The sequence below is a fragment of the Haliotis cracherodii genome, unplaced genomic scaffold (genome assembly GCF_022045235.1).
Source record: "Haliotis cracherodii isolate W230 unplaced genomic scaffold, xgHalCrac1.p SCAF_6, whole genome shotgun sequence".
Classification (NCBI taxonomy): domain Eukaryota; kingdom Metazoa; phylum Mollusca; class Gastropoda; order Lepetellida; family Haliotidae; genus Haliotis; species Haliotis cracherodii.
In genome coordinates this window covers 21,077,864-21,098,097 of record NW_027266319.1, presented here as the reverse complement: position 1 = coordinate 21,098,097, position 20,234 = coordinate 21,077,864, and the positions used below count along the sequence as shown (strand labels likewise).

General features: G+C 42.8%; 1 protein-coding gene across 2 annotated transcripts; it reads left to right on the top strand.

Annotated features, from left to right (window-relative positions):
- Positions 1 to 13: 13 nt before the first annotated feature.
- Positions 14 to 14,479, top strand: LOC139445623 (ankyrin-1-like). Of its 2 annotated transcripts, none has more exons than XM_071226794.1 (7): positions 14 to 24; positions 3,026 to 3,944; positions 4,540 to 4,707; positions 8,998 to 9,078; positions 10,624 to 10,812; positions 11,788 to 11,976; positions 13,628 to 14,479. In XM_071226794.1, the coding sequence occupies exons 2-7, from the start codon at positions 3,035 to 3,037 to the stop codon at positions 14,074 to 14,076; spliced, it is 1,986 nt and encodes a 661-aa protein (XP_071082895.1). In that variant the 5' UTR covers positions 14 to 24; positions 3,026 to 3,034; the 3' UTR covers positions 14,077 to 14,479. The 2 variants fall into 2 exon arrangements, with proteins under 2 accessions (XP_071082895.1, XP_071082894.1); XM_071226793.1 differs by having other exon boundaries at positions 15 to 112.
- Positions 14,480 to 20,234: the final 5,755 nt, after the last annotated feature.

Genomic DNA, 20,234 nt, shown 5'->3' with positions numbered 1-20,234 from the left:
GATCAGCTGTCGACTGAACAAGAAGTAAATAAAATACAAGCTTGTTTACATTAGCGAAAATCGTGACAGTATTGGGATATTCATATGATAATGTCATTTTTCTGTTTATGAGGTAACATGTTTGAGAAAATGTATTTGTTTTGAATGCAATAGATTTGGATTGTGCAAATAAATTTAGCCACACAGTCCTTGTTTCATAGGGCTCGTCTGGCATAGACTTGACATGGTGTGTATTTTATACCATTGTGCAATACCGTACTAACAATTTCGTACGTTAAAAGCTTAACATACATGTATGATAAAAAGCTTTATCTTTTTCTATATGTTAACCATATATTTATGATCTATAAGAAAAACAAAATAATTTCTATATAGAATTGAGACACTTGTACGATTAGACAAATAGACAGAAATGTTCATTTTCATCCAGCAGTGACATTCCATTGATGACAGAACGTAGTGCTATGAATGAGTATGATGTCAGTCATCAGGGTTAAAATGCAATGGACCTTCTCCGCGTGCTAGTGGATAGAGTGTTTGCCCCAATAGCAGAAAGACTATGGTTCGATTCCCCATACGTTGAATACGGGTGTAGGCCAAAATGGCACCTCAGCAAAACGTCACCAATTTCTCTGGCGAAAACAGCTACTATGTGTCTGGGCGAAAATGGCACGTCTATTTTTAATAACGATAACAACATCTTCTTCAGTCCGGCAAATTTCTCTATAATGGGCAAGCGAAAGTCCGGTTCCACCTACACGATGGGTCCACAGTTATCACGGGATACAGCATGTTGATTGTTTCTGACATTCTTCTCGCATGCTACACATCGAAAGGCCATTATGAATAATTGTGATCTGACAGCAGCATGTTAGGCCTCTTAAATACAGTTTCAGCTTATATTGAGTAAAGGTACTTAAAACTTCAAAGCGTATAGTGTTTTCACAATAAGTTAACTGCGCCTCCCAATTAGAGTCGGTGAGTAAATTGGAGTAGGGGGCTTATTTCATATTTGTTTTATTTCACAATTTCACAATAAAAAAAAATAAGGTGACGTTTTCACCAATCGGTGACGTTTTCGCCCGTTGACATTTGGCTGAGGTGCCATTTTCGCTATAACCTGTTGAATACCAACAGAGGTGGAAAGATTTTGGTACTTGTTGTTAGACTGCCTAGCATTCATTAAGGGGATAAAACAAGGCCTGGTCGCAATATAAGTGCAATAATCTTGAACACAAGATTAAACCCCATTTCCCCTCGCCTGCAATGCAATGGTATCACAGTTGAAAGAAGGTCGAGGTGCAACTTTCAATCACTTTTAATCACATTCACTTTTGAAGGCATGGCCAGTAATATACATGTACATTGTTAGGTCCGAATGACTTTCTATCAACCAGGTCAAACATCCTGACCACCCATTCCACATTTTATTTGGCTCTTATTCTACCAAAAAGCTTTTTGTTCTTAATGAGGCAAATTACATATTATATGTTCTTCCATGATCTCTTTTAATTTGAACTTTTGTTGCTGGTCCAAGATCAGATGGTTTGGAGGAGTTACAGTCCATATCAATATCCCCAAGATCCAATGTAAATGTGCCTGGTAGAGTAGGCCTCTGCCCAATCTAATAGAGAGAGACTCTTGTCACAGACTTGATTCTGTCATTTTCAAGATGTGTAGGCTAAATCTCAAAATGTCTGCATGCCTCAACATTGTCACATGGTTGGCAGGCTTCCACTGTTGTCATATGGTTGTGCAGTGTCCCCAATTGTCATGTGGTTGTCAGTATCCATCATTGTCATATGATTCATCGGTGTCTACAATTGTCATGTTGTTGGTATCCATCATTGTCATTTGGTCACAGCTAGTTTGAAACACGACATGTTTATTTGATGTTAGCAACATTAGAAATTCTCCAACTCACTGACAGTGTTTATATTAGGGCTGCAACAATACACCTAGGTCATGGTATGATGTGTATCTTGGTACTTACATCACAATTCTATGATACACATAGTGACAATAGAAGACAAGAGATAAATGAATTAAACATAGTTTATTAAAATGAAAAATTAAATGAAAGTGAATGAATGGTCACAAGGCATAAAATATATACTGTAATGAGTATTTTTGCTCAATGAATCATCTGCCATTTCTCTGTAATGGCTTTTTTCGACATGTTAGAGACCGCTTAGCCAATCAGAAAGCTTGAACTGCTGCTGATATACAAAGCTAGCTTAGCTGCTGTATTTTCGAAGTCGTACGTGTGAGTAGTGAAAAATTATATTGTCCCTACGTTTTTATGACTCGGTTCGAATTTGAAATTCATTTAAAACACATTTAAAACTATCTGTGATAAAAGTTGTCAAAAAAATGTTGTGAAAAATCAGCACCTCACAAATCCAGCACCTCAATGTATGGAGTGAATCGCAATGCATTAGTGTCCTGGGATATTGTTTCAGCTCGAGTTTATATTTGTTATGAATTCCGTTAACAATAGTTATCTCCCTTAGACTGTAAATGCTGCTGCTAACACTAACAATAACACCAGAAATGGGCTTCAAACATTATTCCAAAGTGGGAAACTGAATCGGGTCTTTAGCGTTATGAACAAATGCTTTAACTATTAGCCTACCCCACCGTCCCTATCACTGCCGTGATGTTGCACAAATTCTGTGAGATCTAAAACAACTCATTCTCCTTGTGGAGGGGGTCACAGTTGCTGCAGTTATCAAGGCGACTCAATTAGTTGTGCAGAGTTATGTCCCTTAGGCATGCAAGAAACCTATGGTTTTTAAACATTGTTAGGCATGATTATGTATCTAGGTTTGTTAGTATCATGTATACATGCTTGTGGGTTTCACCAAAGTGCTAAACATCAAAGACCTTTATCATTTTAGGAGCTCCTCTGTCATCAAGATCACACACAGTGACAGACTGAAATACTGTTTAATGCGGCTTTAAAAGTCGATGTTAGCTTGGTCTGTGTGGAGGAAACTAATTTTTGCCATGTTTTTTTCTGCAGACTGTAGCAATGGAACCTGGCTACATTCTGTGGGAAGCTGTCCGAACCAATGATGCTGATACAATAACGCTGCTCCTCAAACCCTCTACCGACACAAATACAAACTGTGCTAAAAGCACCCTTGATTATGTTCATGAAGGCTTATGCCCTATACATCTGGCCATCATCAATGGAAATGTGGAACTCCTTCAAACACTGCTGGCATCGGGTGTTTCAATGAGCAGGTTTCAGATAAGACATGCTATATCATACATTTCACATGAAAACAGACTCATTGACAAATTGTCACATGATACCAAATTCTCAATTTTGTCTCTCCCTCTATTAACCGATGACCCTCCCATGCTGAGGGAGCTGCTGAAGCATGACCCTGCTTTGAGTAGTGATGACAAGGGGGAAGTGGTGGGCGTCGCCTGTGTCCTCAGACAGCTGCCACTGCTGCATATTCTGTTAGACGCAGGAGGATCAGTGTATCTGGAACGCTGTGAAGCATATGAGCAGTTTCGACAGCAGTCACTGCTGCTCTTTGCTGTAGATGACCCAGTTAATTATGAACTCGTGAAATTATTACTGGACAGAAATGTGTCCCTAGCTGGCCGAGATAAGGATGGAAACACCCCTGTACATATCGCAGCCAAGTATGGAAGTGGGGAGGTCGTGAAGCTGTTCCTTGATGCACTCCGGACGAAGAGAGAGCCTGTGTGCTGCGTCAACTCCAACACCCACTCCCCCTTCCACATCGCATGTCACCGAGGTCACCTTGGGGTGCTGAAGATTCTCATGGAGCATAAATGTGGGCGGCGGTGTCACCCTCAGGGGCGGAAGTATCTCCTCCACTCCGCAGCGAAGGCTGGGCATGCCAACGTCGTCCACTACCTGCTTGATCTCGGACAGGACGTGAACCAGCTGGACAACTTTGGTAGGTGGTGTTTACACACAGAAACAACAGAGCATTAACAAACTTACTTTTGTGTATGTGACTTTATCCTAGAATGTTTGAAAACAAAACAAAAGATTCTTAAGATGTTCTTTGTAAGCAAAGGTAGCGCTAAAGTCAATTACTGCCAGCTTTTAAATGTGTGCTGTGCAGAGTTTTGTTCCTTGAGCATGCCAGAAATCTATGATCCTGGGTTCAAATCCTAGTTTGCCCTGACAATGTTTCTAGGTTTGTCAGGACCATACCTCGTGGGTTTCACCAAACATCTGTATTGTGACACATATTGCAATGTATCCAATTAACATTTTTATGAGTCATAAAGCTTGAAGATGTAGGCAAATGAGATATGTTTGAGTGCAGTGAGAGAGAGAGAGAGAGAGAGAGAGAGAGATTGGATATACCTAAGATATGCCGCAGAAATGAAAGGAAGGTTCATTTAAGCATTGATACGATTTTTTGCGCAATGTATCGTATTCATTAAAAAAAAATCAATTTCGATCTGTTTTCTGATTATAGTGTATACACATCATGCACATGTATTCATTCTCTCTGTATGTCTAGATTGGTCTTATTGCAGCAAACACACCCCTGTCTCAGGCTGTTGTGAAGGCTAACAACATTGAGATCACAAGACTGCTGCTCAATGCCGGCGCTAACCCCAACATCCCCCAGCCCCCCTACTACAGCATCATCATCTCCGCCGCGCAGAAGAGCTCTGTCGAACTTGTCACCGCACTCTTACAAAGTGAGTTTCAATTTCAATCAAATTCTGATTTACAGCCCACTACATTTTTAGATTTACCCTATATCACGTTATGTATTTCTTACTTCTTCTTTCAATCCTATGTGGAAATGTGCTTGGACAAAGTTTCCAGCTTCATCTTCACCTTAACATATCCAATGTATAGTGAACATATCCAATGTATAGGGAACTGCATGACCTGATCATGTGATTACCCCTACCACATCATTCTCTTTCTCATGACCACACTGGAGACGTGCACTGAGAGCTCAGAGGATACATTTTTTCTATGCTGGATTTCCCTCCAACCTCGTATTGACTTTATGTTAAAGTCTGAGAGAAGATGAGTAAAGAACATAAAAATCACCTGACATGTCTTGATTGTAGACATACCTTCTCGAGCTTCGGACCTATGCTGCCACCCTCACAACGTATGCTGTAACTGCCCTTGCAATACTAACAAGCGTTGTTCCCTGTGACCCCATCTCTTGGAATAGCCCTTCAACATTTACCTACGCAAGTGCCACAGACAGGAAATTGAACAGCTCTCAAAATCTAGGGACTCAGGACATGGGTCATCTTCCGTTAAGAAATCTAAACAGTTGACTAAGCAAGTTGTCAACCTCCTCCGATGATGTGGCCAAACCACCTCCGGAATCCATCTTGCCTGCTCTATCGGTGACTGCGTTTCTTACAGCTTCCTCACAGAAGACGTCCCTACTGTGCCTGTGAAACAGTCCGTTCCTGATGCGTCTGGGTCCCTGCCTCTGTCGGAACAACAAGCAGCATTGGACATTTGCAAGGTTCACCAGGTCACACTCAGGATCAGCCCTCTCGGGATCAACTATTGGGGGATCGATGCTTTCGCAAGGACACTGCTGATTCATCCCATACCACTCCTGTCCGTCATGATTCAGAGGATGATTATACAGACTTGGCTCAGTGTTTGTCGACTTGGTGTTGCTCCCTATCGTCAAGTTACACAATTCGATGTCGTCAACGGGATCGGTCCCCAGCAGTGATTATTATATTCATCGACAGGATGATCGCTTGGGATCATTCTCGGTACAGCAATTATGGCGACCACCCATGTCGTCTCCTCAGAATTTTTATCCTTTATTGGATACACTTAAGTTCCAATAAAGCTCCAGCACTATAGCTGATCGTCTGTCTTGGTTCGCTGACATCATACCACTGTTTGGCGGACACTCCCTATGATTTCTACTGTCCTCTCGGCAACTGAGACTCTTTCTACTTCGATTTCCCACACTCAGTCTTCTGAAGAGGCTTTTATTAGAGGATTTGTTGTGATGATTCAGGGAAAGATCATGACCATCTTGGACCTCCTCACACATCATGCCGGATCGATCTCATCTCTTCGAGGTCGGGGTGTCCTTTAGCAATTTCATTGGGATGACCCATTTAAGGCATCCCTGTGTCAGCTTCCTTGGTGAACCGGATTCAAGAGATGGTGCCGGACGTTACACGTGACACCCATGTCTGTCAATCTCCTTTCACTGCAGAGACAACATCTGGAGGAGCAGCAGAAGAGAGAGCAACAGTGTCCACAGTTGGTTCCTGACCTCCATGAAGTCCTGAGTGGGAAATCATGTTCCTTTCGTGGCAGAGAACGAGGTCACCAAGGACAGACAGCTAGGATCCAGGTTTTGCTCCAGGCACACCGTGTCGTTCTCAGCCTCCAAGGATGTCACATATGACGACTATCCCACATCTCCGTCATCATTCGTTATCATCCATCCTGGCAACGACATTGTCAAACTCGACCTCCAGGACTCGTACCTGCACATGTTCGTCTATCGGGAGCACTGTGTTTTCCTTCAGTTCATTTTACAAGACCGTCACTACCAACGGAAGTGCTCCCTTTTGGAATTTCTTCGGCTCAATGGCTCTTTACCTGTATTACCAAGCCCATTATGAAGTTCCTGCATGTCCAAGTGGTCATATTCGTGTGTTTCATCGCAAATTATTTTCAGGCCAATGCAGATCCAGACGTCCTGAGTTTACACAACAGCTCCTTCATCAGTTCAGGTGGCTTGTCAACGTAGGCAAGTCCAAAACGACTCCCACTCAACGGCTCCAGCTCATCGGGGCTCTGTTTTTCACTTGACTGGACAGGATGTTCATCCCTCCGGACCGGTGACACCTCATGCCATTAGCACTCAGACAGCCTCTCCTTCAGCACAAGCCCTTACTCAGAGAGGTCAGCTTCTACTTCGACCAATCCAGTGCTTCCTACAGCCTTATCTCCAGAGCAACAATCTCCCTGCCAATATCTCCACATCCAAGGCCTCAATACTTATGCTTTTCCACCGACTGGTGTTCTTTTTCGGGTAGGGGCGGTCGGGTAGCCTAGTGGTTAAAGCGTTCGCTCGTCACACGGAAGACCCGGTTTCGATTCCCGATATGGGTACAATGTGTGAAGCCCATTTCTGGTGTCCCCTGCCGTGATATTGCTGGAATATTGCTAAAAACGGCGTAAAATCATACTCACTCACTCACTCTTTTTCGGGTCCTTCAGAAAGAGGCATGCATGAGCCTCCTGAAACTGACTTTGGTCGCACCCTACAGGCCAACTCAGGGTTCGTTCAAAACATTGGTACAACTTGCAGAAAGAAGGTTCCAACCTCTTCCACTTCCACAGCCTCACTCCCACCTGCTGGACCCATCACCCAATACCTTTCATCTTTGCATCTGATGCATCTGCATCTGTCACCAAAGGGTATTCAAGGATAGTTGCCAAGACCATCACAGTGGCTCACCATTCTACTACTAAGACCCTACTAAATGGAAAACATTTGAGGCCAACTCTCAAGCTCACCAAGCCTACCACTGCGTCTCTGCAACAGATTGCTGACTACCTCCATCATTTACAGTCTACTCTAGCCACAGATGCTGAGATTCAGTGCCTCATTTGGTCCTCCATGATGGTGGACCAGTCCTTCGGTGCCATCTTGGGATCTCAACGTCATCATCTGTCATTTGACTTTAGCAGAATATGGACCTCTTGCTGACAAAGATATTGGGTTGATGACCTTCAAGACCGTCATTCTCCTGGCCCTTGCAACTGCTGCACTACTTGGCGAAATCCATGTGACAGAATGGGAAGGTTCTTCAGGGCCTTCGCTGGAATTTTATCGCGAAGAATCATTCCTATTCTTGTCTTACCTTGCTGCAATCCCTCAGGCGTTATTGATAGCTTTGACCAGGCATTAAAAGAGATGACGAGCTGGTGCACCCTATTGTCTGTGGGGATGGTGGTCTGTCTTGTAGAATCAATTGGCTGGAGACCCCATCCGGATCAATTATAAGTCATATGCTGTATAGAATGCTCTTTACCGTTCTTTGGGGCACAGGTGGCCCAGTCGTCTAAGGCGCTGCAATTCGCTGTGCAGACTTGCGTCCCTTGGGCACGCCAAAAAACTAAGAATGTGGGTTTGAATCCCGGTTCGCCCCGATTATGTTTGTAGGTTTGTCAGCATCATGCCCGTGCTTGTGGGTTTCGCTCACTCACTCACTCACTCACTCACTCACTCACTCACTCACTCACCCAACACACTCACTCACTCAACACACTCACTCAACACACTCACTCACTCACTTACTCACTTAACAGTTTGTGTAATGATGTCATACCTGATTGCATGCTGTTAGCTCCAACTATCGTATCTTGATCATACCGCTTGTTGTGGCGTGTTTTCCCGCTCACAAGTTTCTTGTCTTTTAAGACACTAGGCAGTGTTATAGATTATTTATTACCTCTCTGTTTAGCACTAGCTTCCTCATGTACGCCTCACGATTGTAGTCTACTACAGACAATGGTATCTGTACCTCACCGTCCAACCATGGGATAAATGCATAGTGTGAGATAGGATAAGTTTAAAAATTGTAAATTTTACATTAAATTGTTTATTTAGATACTTATCCTATCTCACACGCTATATGTCCTTCCAACCATCACAGTCCTCTAGCCTGTTAGCTCAGAGGAAGAGAATGATGTGGCAGGGGTAATCTTGTGATCAGGTCCTGTAGGTCACAGGGTTACAGCAAGTGACCCATTTGTCCAAGCTCATTTCAATGTTGGATCTAAAAAAAAAGGAAGACGTTCATAGGATAAGGATATAAATATACAATTTAATGTAAAATTTACAAAATTATGTGTTTAAGTGATTTTCCTGGCAAATCGTTTGATGACTTCGGTCAAGGTCACTTCTTACACAATAAGCATACAAACAGCATGTGGCTGTCCATACAATGCCTTTGTTTGTGTCCTAGATGGCGCCAGTGTCAACAGTGTGGATATCCTTGGCTATGCTCCAATCAGTTACGTGTCTACAAGACGAGACTCACCAGAAGGTAAACAATGCTGATACACTTCTTAACATACACTGCACTGCACTGCACTACACTACACTACGCTACTACACTACACTACACTACACTACACTACACTACACTACGCTACACTACGCTACGCTACGCTACTACACTACACTACACTACACTATGCTACGCTACTACACTACACTACACTACACTACACTACACTACACTACGCTACTACACTACACTACACTACACTACGCTACTACACTACGCTACGCTACGCTACTACACTACACTACACTACACTACACTACACTACACTACGCTACTACACTACACTACACTACGCTACGCCACTACGCTACACTACACTACGCTACTACACTACACTACACTACGCTACACTACGCTACTACACTACACTACACTACGCTACTACACTACACTACACTACACTACACTACACTACACTACACTACACTACACTACACTACACTACACTACACTACTACACTACACTACACTATGCTACTACACTACACTACACTACACTACGCTACGCTACTACACTACGCTACTACACTACACTACACTACGCTACTACACTACACTAGGCTACTACACTACACTACACTACGCTACGCTACTACACTACGCTAGGCTACTACACTACGCTACTACACTACACTACACTACACTACACTACACTACACTACACTACGCTACGCTACTACACTACACTAGGCTACTACACTACACTACACTACACTACACTACACTACACTACACTACACTACACTACACTGCACTGCACTGCACTGCACTGCACTACACTGCACTACACTAGGCTACTACACTACACTACACTACACTACACTACACTACGCTACGCTACGCTACGCTACACTACACTACACTATGATACACTACACTACACTACTCTACACTAGGCTACTACACTACACTACACTACACTACACTACACTACACTACGCTACTACACTACACTACACTACACTACACTACACTACACTACACTACACTACACTACACTACAGATACACTTGTGAACATATTTTGATAGTTTTTAGCATATACTGATACACTTGTTAGCATATACTGATACACTTGTTAGCATATACTGATACACTTGTTAACATATACTGATACACTTGTTAACATATACTGATACACTTGTTAGCATATACTGATACACTTGTTAACATATACTGATACACTTGTTAGCATATACTGATACACTTGTTAACATATACTGATACACTTGTTAACATATACTGATACACTTGTTAACATATACTGATACACTTGTTAGCATATACTGATACACTTGTTAGCATATACTGATACACTTGTTAACATATACTGATACACTTGTTAGCATATACTGATACACTTGTGAACAAAAATTGATACCCGTCCTTTTGGAAAAATACACTAAATACACTAAATGATACATAAGTTACAGTAAGCTGTCAACACAGCACTCTCACCCGACTTCCTAGGGTTGGCTATTGTGTCACCAGGAAGAGTAACTACTAGTTTATTTTGGCCTAGAATTCATCAAAATCCTGGTTGAGTCTGGAGCCAAAGTTGACCACAGACACGGCGATGGGAGTACATCACTACACCGAGCTGTTGCTGATGACAACCTACCAGCTGTAACTAGTTTGATCCAGCATCAAGCTGACATCTCCAGTCGGAACCGGATTGGGAAGCAACCCATGCACTTTGCAGTATCTGAAGGTACAGAATGGTTAACATGGAGGCATGGTTCGCTGGCCTCTAGGTCAGCATGGATCTGTGGAAATGTTAATGTATTCAATAGGTAATGGGTTGTTGATGATATCAGCATATGTTATCAATAGTTATAAAACATGCTTTTATGCCAGTCGGATTTCATGGGTTGAGGGAGGTTGGGATAGCCTAGTGGTTAAAGCGCTATCTCGTCATGCCAAAGACCCAAGTTCTATAGGTTCCCAACATGGGTACAATGTCAATTTGTTTTGTCACCCACGATGGTATTGCTGGAATGCTGCTAAAAGCAATGTAAAACCATACTCACTCACTCAGTTTGAGTTTAATACCAAACATTTTGTGTTGTAAGGAGTGCCAAAATGACCAAGCATACATTTTGGAGACATGTATTGTTGCACAGTGGAATTTTAACTTTTAACCAAAATGACAGATGTACGTCCTATCGCGACGACATCTCAAACCAAAGTGACGAACATGCGTCACATCAAGCCAAACTATCAAAACAAAGTGACAGATGTACGTCCTATCGCGACGACATCTCAAACCAAAGTGACGAACATGCTTCCCATCGAGCCGAACTATCATACCAATGTTAATGGATGTACGTCCTATCGCGACGACATCTCAAACCAAAAGTGAGGTTAACTCAAGCAATTCTGATCTCCTCGCCCAGCACGTGCTCGGACAGCCCATGACATGCAATACTTTTTTCCGCGAAGCAAGATGCGTTTCCGCTATCTGTTCCCTCTTTGGCATGTATTCAAACCAAGTATATCAGACATTTTTTGGTCATTTGAAAAGCATATTCCTGTGTCATTAAGTGTATCTTTCTTTCAATGTTCATTCTGTATTCTATAAACTGTGCTACTACTGTGATAAGTCTGTGTTAAAGCAGGGAAGCTATAGGGCCCTCATCCTCAATTAATGGTCTGCCTTAACAGAAGGATGTTGGTACATTTTCAGAGAGTGCGAGGATTCTGCTAGACAGTGGCGCCGAGCTGGATGTACAGGATGAGATCGGCTACACACCGCTGATGAGCGCATGTCGGCACAAGAATACTGTCGTTGGCCGTTTCCTCATCCGTCAGGGTGCCAACATCAACATGACAACTGTCAACGGTGTCTCGCCACTTGCTCTCGCAATAGGTCATGGTAAGTTCAACGCATCAAACACTATTATCTGTCTTTGTTATACACTCACTGCCAAAAGAAATGCTTACCATAGAAACGTTAAGATTTTTTTTTTTTTGTAATGCTACACTCAGCAATATTCCAGCTATGTAACAGCGATCTGTATATAATCGAGTCGGGATCAGACAATCCAGTGATTGACATCACGAGCATCGATCCACGCATCAACAAAGTCAGCAAGTCTGACCAACCGATCCCGTTAGTCGCCACTTACGGACAAGCGGTGGTCGGTTGCCTAGTGGTTAAAGCATTCGCTCGTCATGCCGAAGACCTGGGTTCGATTTCCGACATTGGTACAATGTGTGAAGCCCATTTTTGGTGTCCCCCGCCGTGATATTGCAGGAATATTGCTAAAAGCGGCGTAAAACCTCACTCACTCACTCTTACGACAAGCATAGTTTCCTTTTACGGCAAGTATCAGTTGTTGAAGACCTATTCTACCCCGGATCTTCACAGGTTGTACATAAAGAAGAGACATTTCCAATGTGTACCACTTAGTGACAAAACTAACAATCAGTCAAGTGTCTTTATTCTTATCACAATACGCTGCACATGATTTCCAAAATCAACATGCTAATCCTGCATCTCGAGTCATGGATCTGTGACTTCATGTGTGATGTGGTCATGAGCGTTGGTTCACACAACATAACAGTATGTTCGTTTATGCATCGAACCAATCAAATGAATATGAGTAATTCTTCATATATTAACCAACATGTATGGTTTTCACGTTTCTTTTGTCGGTGAGCATGTTGATTAAATATGTTTGACTATTACAGTAAACAAAATTAAGAAGGGGGAGAACAACACTCAGCTGAGACATGTTTGACATCTCTAAAACTACACAGCGTATGGAGCTGTAAAGTTGGATGAATGATCCCAGACATTGTGTCTATGACAGGAGGTCACAGAAATCAGATCTCATCGAAAGTGTCACTTTTGGCCATTACTCAGGCATTGTAAAATTATATGCAGTTTATCATCCCAAACTGGCTTCCACACGAGACATCACTTGGGTCAGACACTACAATGAATTGCATCACAATGATTTGCAGACCATTGTGACATCACATTCAAATTACATCACTACTCTCTGAGCTGCTGAGCTCCTGAGGGTGGCCCAGTCGTCTAAGGTGTCCGAGTTGCGTCCCTTGGGCACACCAAAAACCTATGATTGTGGCTTCGAATCCCAGTTCGGCCCGATAATGTTTCTAAGTTTGTCAGCAACACACCTTTGTTCATTGGTTTAACCGAAGTGGTAAACATCTTAGACCTGCATCACTTCGGGCTTTCCTCCCACATGAAGCTGACACGTCACAATATAACTGTAATACTGTTAAAAGCGATGTTAAACCCAACTCACTCACTGAGCTGCTGAAGCTGGTTAGCTGTACATTTTACACTCACGACCCTGGAATTGATGTTTATAAACTGAAAAGGTTGGAAGAATGATTTTGGATGACAAATAAGATCTCACCCTGGCATCTTTTGATATCAAATAAATCAACACTCGTTGATAAAAGTTTAAATCTTGTGTTGATATATTTGATATGAAACTCCACTTACACACGGCTACATTTTCAAAATGTCTTCCTATACCGTTGTGTTTCAGATCTGACATCACTTGTCCGTGAGCTTGTCCTGGCTGATGTAAAGAACATCAACGCGCCTGTGTTTGGACATTTCAGCAACATGTTGGAGCTGGCGCTGTGTCTGGAGTCTAACCCAGCAATCTGTGATATCCTGCACGCTGCCGGCACCTACATCCGCCCGACGTTCTATGAAGTGTCTCCGGAACTCTGTCCCCAGGATTATCTGAATATCCCCCACTGTCTCGGTGTCTACAAGCCCTATGCTTCACTCAGTCTCAACGGGATGTCGTGGGCCGAGTTCCTCACTGAGCTCAACATGAAGCTGGACATTGCCAAATACAGAAGTCCTCTGTCTCTGCAGCTACGTTGTGGCCACTTTCTCAGGTGGCATTTCGATAATGATTGTAGGAAAATCCGTCAGCTTCCCCTGCCAGAGACTATTATTAACGGAGTGCTGCTACTAGCATGATGTTGTGCACGCTAACAGTGAAGGCCTGCCAAGCTCACAAACACACCTCAGATGAATTGTTTGATAGGCATTACTTAGAAGTTGAAGGATGACAAAGTAGACACAATTTATGGATAACAACTTCTTGATTTACTGGAAAGTATCTATACCGAAACACCGCCTGTACAGTAAATAAATAAGTTGTTATCCATATTTGTGTCTACTTTGTCACCTCTTAGATAGACAATGTTTATGCCTGTGCATACCACAATGGTCTCCTTATTATTAGGAGGTAAATGTGGCCATTGGTAATCTCATGGTAGCGAGGAACCAGTAGCCAGTGGTCATTTCATTATAAGGAGGAACTGGTTGTCAGTGGTCATCTCATTATAAGGAAGAACTGGTTGTCAGTGGTCATCTCATTATAAGGAGGAACTGGTTGTCAGTGGTCATCTCATTATAAGGAGGAACTGGTGGCCAGTGATTATCTCATTATAAGGAGGAACCAGTGGCCAGTGGTCATCTCATTATAAGGAGGAACTGGTTGTCAGTGGTCATCTCATTATAAGGAGGAACTGTTGGCCAGTGGTCATCTCATTATAGGGTGGAACTGGTTGTCAGTGGTCATCTCATTATAAGGAGGAACTGGTGGCCAGTGGTCATCTCATTATAAGGAGGAACTGGTGGTCAGTGGTCATCTCATTATAAGGAGGAACCAGTGGCCAGTGGTCATCTCATTATAGGGAGGAACCAGTGGCCAGTGGTCATCTTATTACTGGGAGGAACTGGTGATCAGTGGTCATCACATTATAAGGAGGAACTGGTGGTCAGTGGTCATCTCATTATAAGGAGGAACTGGTGGTCAGTGGTCATCTCATTATAGGGAGGAACTGGTTGTCAGTGGTCATCTCATTATAAGGAGGAACCAGTGGCCAGTGGTCATCTCATTATAAGGAGGAACCAGTGGCCAGTGGTCATCTCATTATAAGGAGTAACCCGTGGCCAGTGGTTATCTCATTATAGGGAGGAACCAGTGGCCTGTGGTCATCTCACTTTCATAATATTTGACAGATTTCCAGGAATTAATATTTCTTGAACTGACTGTAGGGCCACTGAGAATTAGTCATGTGGACACAGGAAGAAATTTTCATTTTATTGAAGCGTCATTGTCAGTTTTTAAAATTCATTAGGAATAAAATACTAACCAGTTGTAAATTGTTGTAATATTCTACCAAACTGAATACACCATGAGAACATTTTATGTATGTATGTGTGCGTGTTTGATTAACACTTTTTGTTAGAGCCTATTACTTGTGAAGGTCAAGGTGACAACCCATATGAAGTACAGCTTGTTCATGAAATGTTTATCCTACCAAGATGACTGGTGATATGTAATGCAGCATGAACAGATGTGATATGTGTCATATCACACGCCTAGCATTCTCCACACAACTAATGTGAAGCAGGGTAGCTTTTGTGATCAACAGCATCCAGCCTACGCTCATCAGGACTTTACTTAGTTTGCAGTGAATTGTCAAATGAAAGCATGTCATAATTCCTGCTTTTCACACACATGAACAGAAATTAGCTTCGGTGGGATAAATAGAGGTCATTAGTAGATAAGTCATGTTGCTGTCCTCTGTAAATCCACAACATTGAAATGATAATGTACTAATCATTGACATGACACATCCATGAAAATGAAGCAAATGATTGTCACGACAACATAATGTTATTTAATGTATATCTGTTAGGGCTGGGACGAGTCCAAATTTACTACCCGGGTACCCACCCACCTATTACCCGACCCTACCCGGGTACCCATCCACCTATTACCCGACCCTACCCGGGTACCCATCCACCTATTACCCAACCCTACCCGGGTACCCATCCACCTATTACCCGACCCTACCCGGGTACCCACCCACCTATTACCCGACCCTACCCGGGTACCCATCCACCTATTACCCGACCCTACCCGGGTACCCATCCACCTATTACCCAACCCTACCCGGGTACCCATCCACCTATTACCCGACCCTACCTGGGTACCCATCCCCCTATTACCCGACCCTACCCGGGTACCCATCCACCTATTACCCAACCCTACCCGGGTACCCATCCCCCTATTACCCGACCCTACCCGGGTACCCATCCACCTATTACCCAACCCTACCCGGGTACCCATCCACCTATTACCCAAACCCTACCCGGGTACCCATCCACCTATTACCCGACCCTACCCGGGTACCCATCCACCTATTACCCAACCCTACCCGGGTACCCATCCACCTATTACCCAACCCTACCCGGGTACCCATCCCCCTATTACCCGACCCTACCCGGGTACCCATCCACCTATTACCCAACCCTACCCGGGTACCCATCCACCTATTACCCAAACCCTACCCGGGTACCCATCCACCTATTACCCGACCCTACCCGGGTACCCATCCACCTATTACCCAACCCTACCCGGGTACCCATCCACCTATTACCCAAACCCTACCCGGGTACCCATCCACCTATTACCCGACCCTACCTGGGTACCCATCCCCCTATTACCCGACCCTACCCGGGTACCCATCCACCTATTACCCGACCCTACCCGGGTACCCATCCACCTATTACCCGACCCTACCCGGGTACCCATCCACCTATTACCCAACCCTACCCGGGTACCCATCCACCTATTACCCAACCCTACCCGGGTACCCATCCACCTATTACCCAACCCTACCCGGGTACCCATCCACCTATTACCCGACCCTACCCGGGTACCCATCCACCTATTACCCGACCCTACCCGGGTACCTGCTGTAGGTCTCAAGAGGTAGGTACAAACTGTCCGACTGGGAAAAGTTGACTGTAGCTGTGGTAAAATGTGTTTCGATACATGTTTGAAATGATCAACGAGGTTTTATTTTTATTCAAACATATAAAAGTCAGAAGGAATGGGCATAGTAGTCAGGAAGAACTGCAAACATTAGTGACTTGTAGTTTAGATACCTTTTGTCATTATACAATATATCACGTGACTAAGCATGAGTTCGGGTAGTCCTGTCAGTACCCGGGTCCTACTCAGTACCCACCGGACACGAGTACCCGAGTTACCTGTCCCAGCCCTAATACCAATATATAAAATTCCCCAAAATGTAAGTCAGACAACCAGGGCCTAGATTTTCGAAACGATCTTATCTAAGATAAATCTTAACAACTTACGACAGGTATGGGGCTATCTTAGATTTACTACAATCTTAAGATATCTTAAGGCTACGATAGTTACGAAAATAGGCTACGATAGCTTACGATTTCCTTACGATAACTTTACAATAACTTTATGATAATTTAAAGACTACGATCGTTTCGAAAATCTAGGGCCAGAGTGGCAACAGTGCAAAGGTAAAAGACCAGATTCAATGTTGCCAGTTCAGAATTTTCTAAACTAACAAACCAAAGTAACAAAAGGATAAACATAAGAACAGTACTGTGTAATGTTAGATCTCAGAAGATAACAATCAATAAACTGGTGGACTGCCATCTTAGTAACTTCAACTCCGCCCATTGGGGATGCAATTTTTCAATACTGACTATCCGTCAGCAAAACAGGCCATCTCAGACTGTCGTGTATTTTAGACACTGTTGTATATGACTAACACCAGTCTTTGTGCTACTGTCTGCCCAAGTCTACGTCTGTAGTGCCCCATTATTATATAAACAATCTTAGCACTATGACTTTTGTAATGTGTTAGTGTGCATGGACTACACAATCTAAGCACTTCAAGTGTCATAAATCTTTGTTTAAAGGAATTAGTTTCTACAAACTTTGTTCTGTATTTGCTTTGCTGAATGGCCCATATAAACAAAGAATGAATGGAAACTAAGCTATGTGTACCATGTACAATACAAGACTTTTGCTGTTAATCAGAAACAGGTTAATGTTATTTGAATGACACGGTTGAGGAGCGCTGGGGTAGCCTAGTTGGTAAATTGTTCGTTAAAACACTGACTCAGTACTTTGGTACAATGTGTACCGTGATATGTCTGGGATATTTTATAAAGTAATGTGAAACCATATTCACTCACTCACGCACAGATCACAGTCGTTCACACCTGTAGACACCCTCAACTATTCAGTGTATTGTTACATCCATTTCATGATAATACCTTGGACCCATTGTACAAATATATCCAATACAGCCCATGCAAGTCTATAATGTTTGGCAAGTCTAGATTACTGCAGTAAATGAAGAAAATCTCTGGGCTCCTTTTTATTATATATGATAACTGTAATTTATTTCTGTAAAATTTGTTCATTTCAGAGACTAGATGTTAGCCTAGACCCATTCACTACAACAGCTTCATTTTGGGATTCAAATTACATGTTGCTAAAAATAGCCATCCAATCAAATGCACTCATGAGTGAGAGAAACTGAGTTTGTGATGAGAGAGATGGAGCTGGTCACATCACTTCCGAAACGAAGCTTAATGACAAATGGGTCCAGTGTATTTATCCTCATGTAATTGAGATATACCCAGGATAATCAAGGTTGATCATATACATGTACATCTTCCTGAGGCAAGGGCGTTAATTGACTATAAAAGTCCAGTTTCCACCCTTACCGAAATAGGCTGGAAAATCAGAGTTACATTTTGGCTGGACTATCAAGGATTTTAATATGAAAATTTCAGTCAACTGTCGGATTTGCAAATATTTTCATGTTTTTAATCAAGGTGTTCAAGTAATTTGATGCAGTTCGCGAGTTAAGACCCGTTTTATTACAATATAGATCTTGATTAAATAATCAGATTGTCTTGACTGGGCCATTTTGTATCATATCAAATGTAAGTGATATGAAGTTTTGGAATCTGATTGGTCAATAGGAGGGACATAGAAGGGACAAAACTCATTCTAGCCACTGGTGGCGCTATGATCGAGCCTGGAAATTCCAGCCTAGTTCAGCAAGGGTGGAAACTGGACTTTTATAGTCAGTTAACTACCTTGCCTCAGGAAGATGACACAGGTATAGTTGTATTGTTTTTGTTTTTGTTTCCATGTATATGTCACTCTTTATCTAGCAAATTTATTTATTTTACTGAAAAACATTGTATCTAATTACACAGGTTCTGGTAATTTCCACCAATGAGATGATCATGCATTTTGTCTCTGTACAATAAAACCATGTATATTTGTTTGTTTGTTGTGTAGTGCTACTCACAATTGTCGTTATTAATATGCACTTAAGACTGACCATATTAATTAATTAAAGTTGATCTACAATCTGATATCAGTGATACCTTAATTAATCATACTCCCCAGGAAGCTGAGAACGCAATTGGAATGCACCCTGTTTGGTTTACTAGTAAAGCACCAGGGGCATGCACTCAGCAACGTGCCTTATATATTACGGCGGCCTGTAAATAATCAAGTCTGTGCCAGACAATCCAGAGATTGATATTTGGGCGATGATACACGGTGTCAGGGTACAATGTCACACACAATCAACCAAGTCACCAAGTCTGACCTCTGGAGGGGCGGCCGGGTAGCCTAGTGGTTAAAGCATTCGCTCGTCATGCCGAAGACCCGGGTTCGATTCCCGCCATGGGTACAATGTGCGAAGCCCATTTCTGGTGTCCGTGATATTGCTGGAATATTGCTAAAAGCGGCGTAAAACCAAACTTACTCACTCACTCACTGACCTCCGAATCCATGAAGTCGCCTCCAAACACAACCATAGATTCCTGTGGAACTATTCTAACCCGGAATGCCCACAGCGACATGTATCTTTAAAAGGTGTTATCTTGACTTTCCTTTAAGTCAACAGTGTGGTCGGGTAGCCTAGTGGTTAAAGCATTCGCTCGTCATGCCGAAGACCCGAGTTCGATTCCCAACATGGGTACAATGTGTGAAGTCCATTTCTGGTGTCCTCTGCCATGATATTGCTGGAATATTGCTAAAAGCGGCGTAAAACCAAACTCACTCACTCACTTTAAGTCAACACTTACACCCAAACTTTCTCCTCTTGACGGCTGGAAATATCACAACATATCAATGTGAATCATCCCATAGCGTCATGCTTACCATGTCCTGTTGCAGGCGTTATAACATCTTTGTGTTGTGTGACTGATGGATAAGATGTTTCATAATGTTCGAATTCCAGAACAGAACTCAGGCTCCT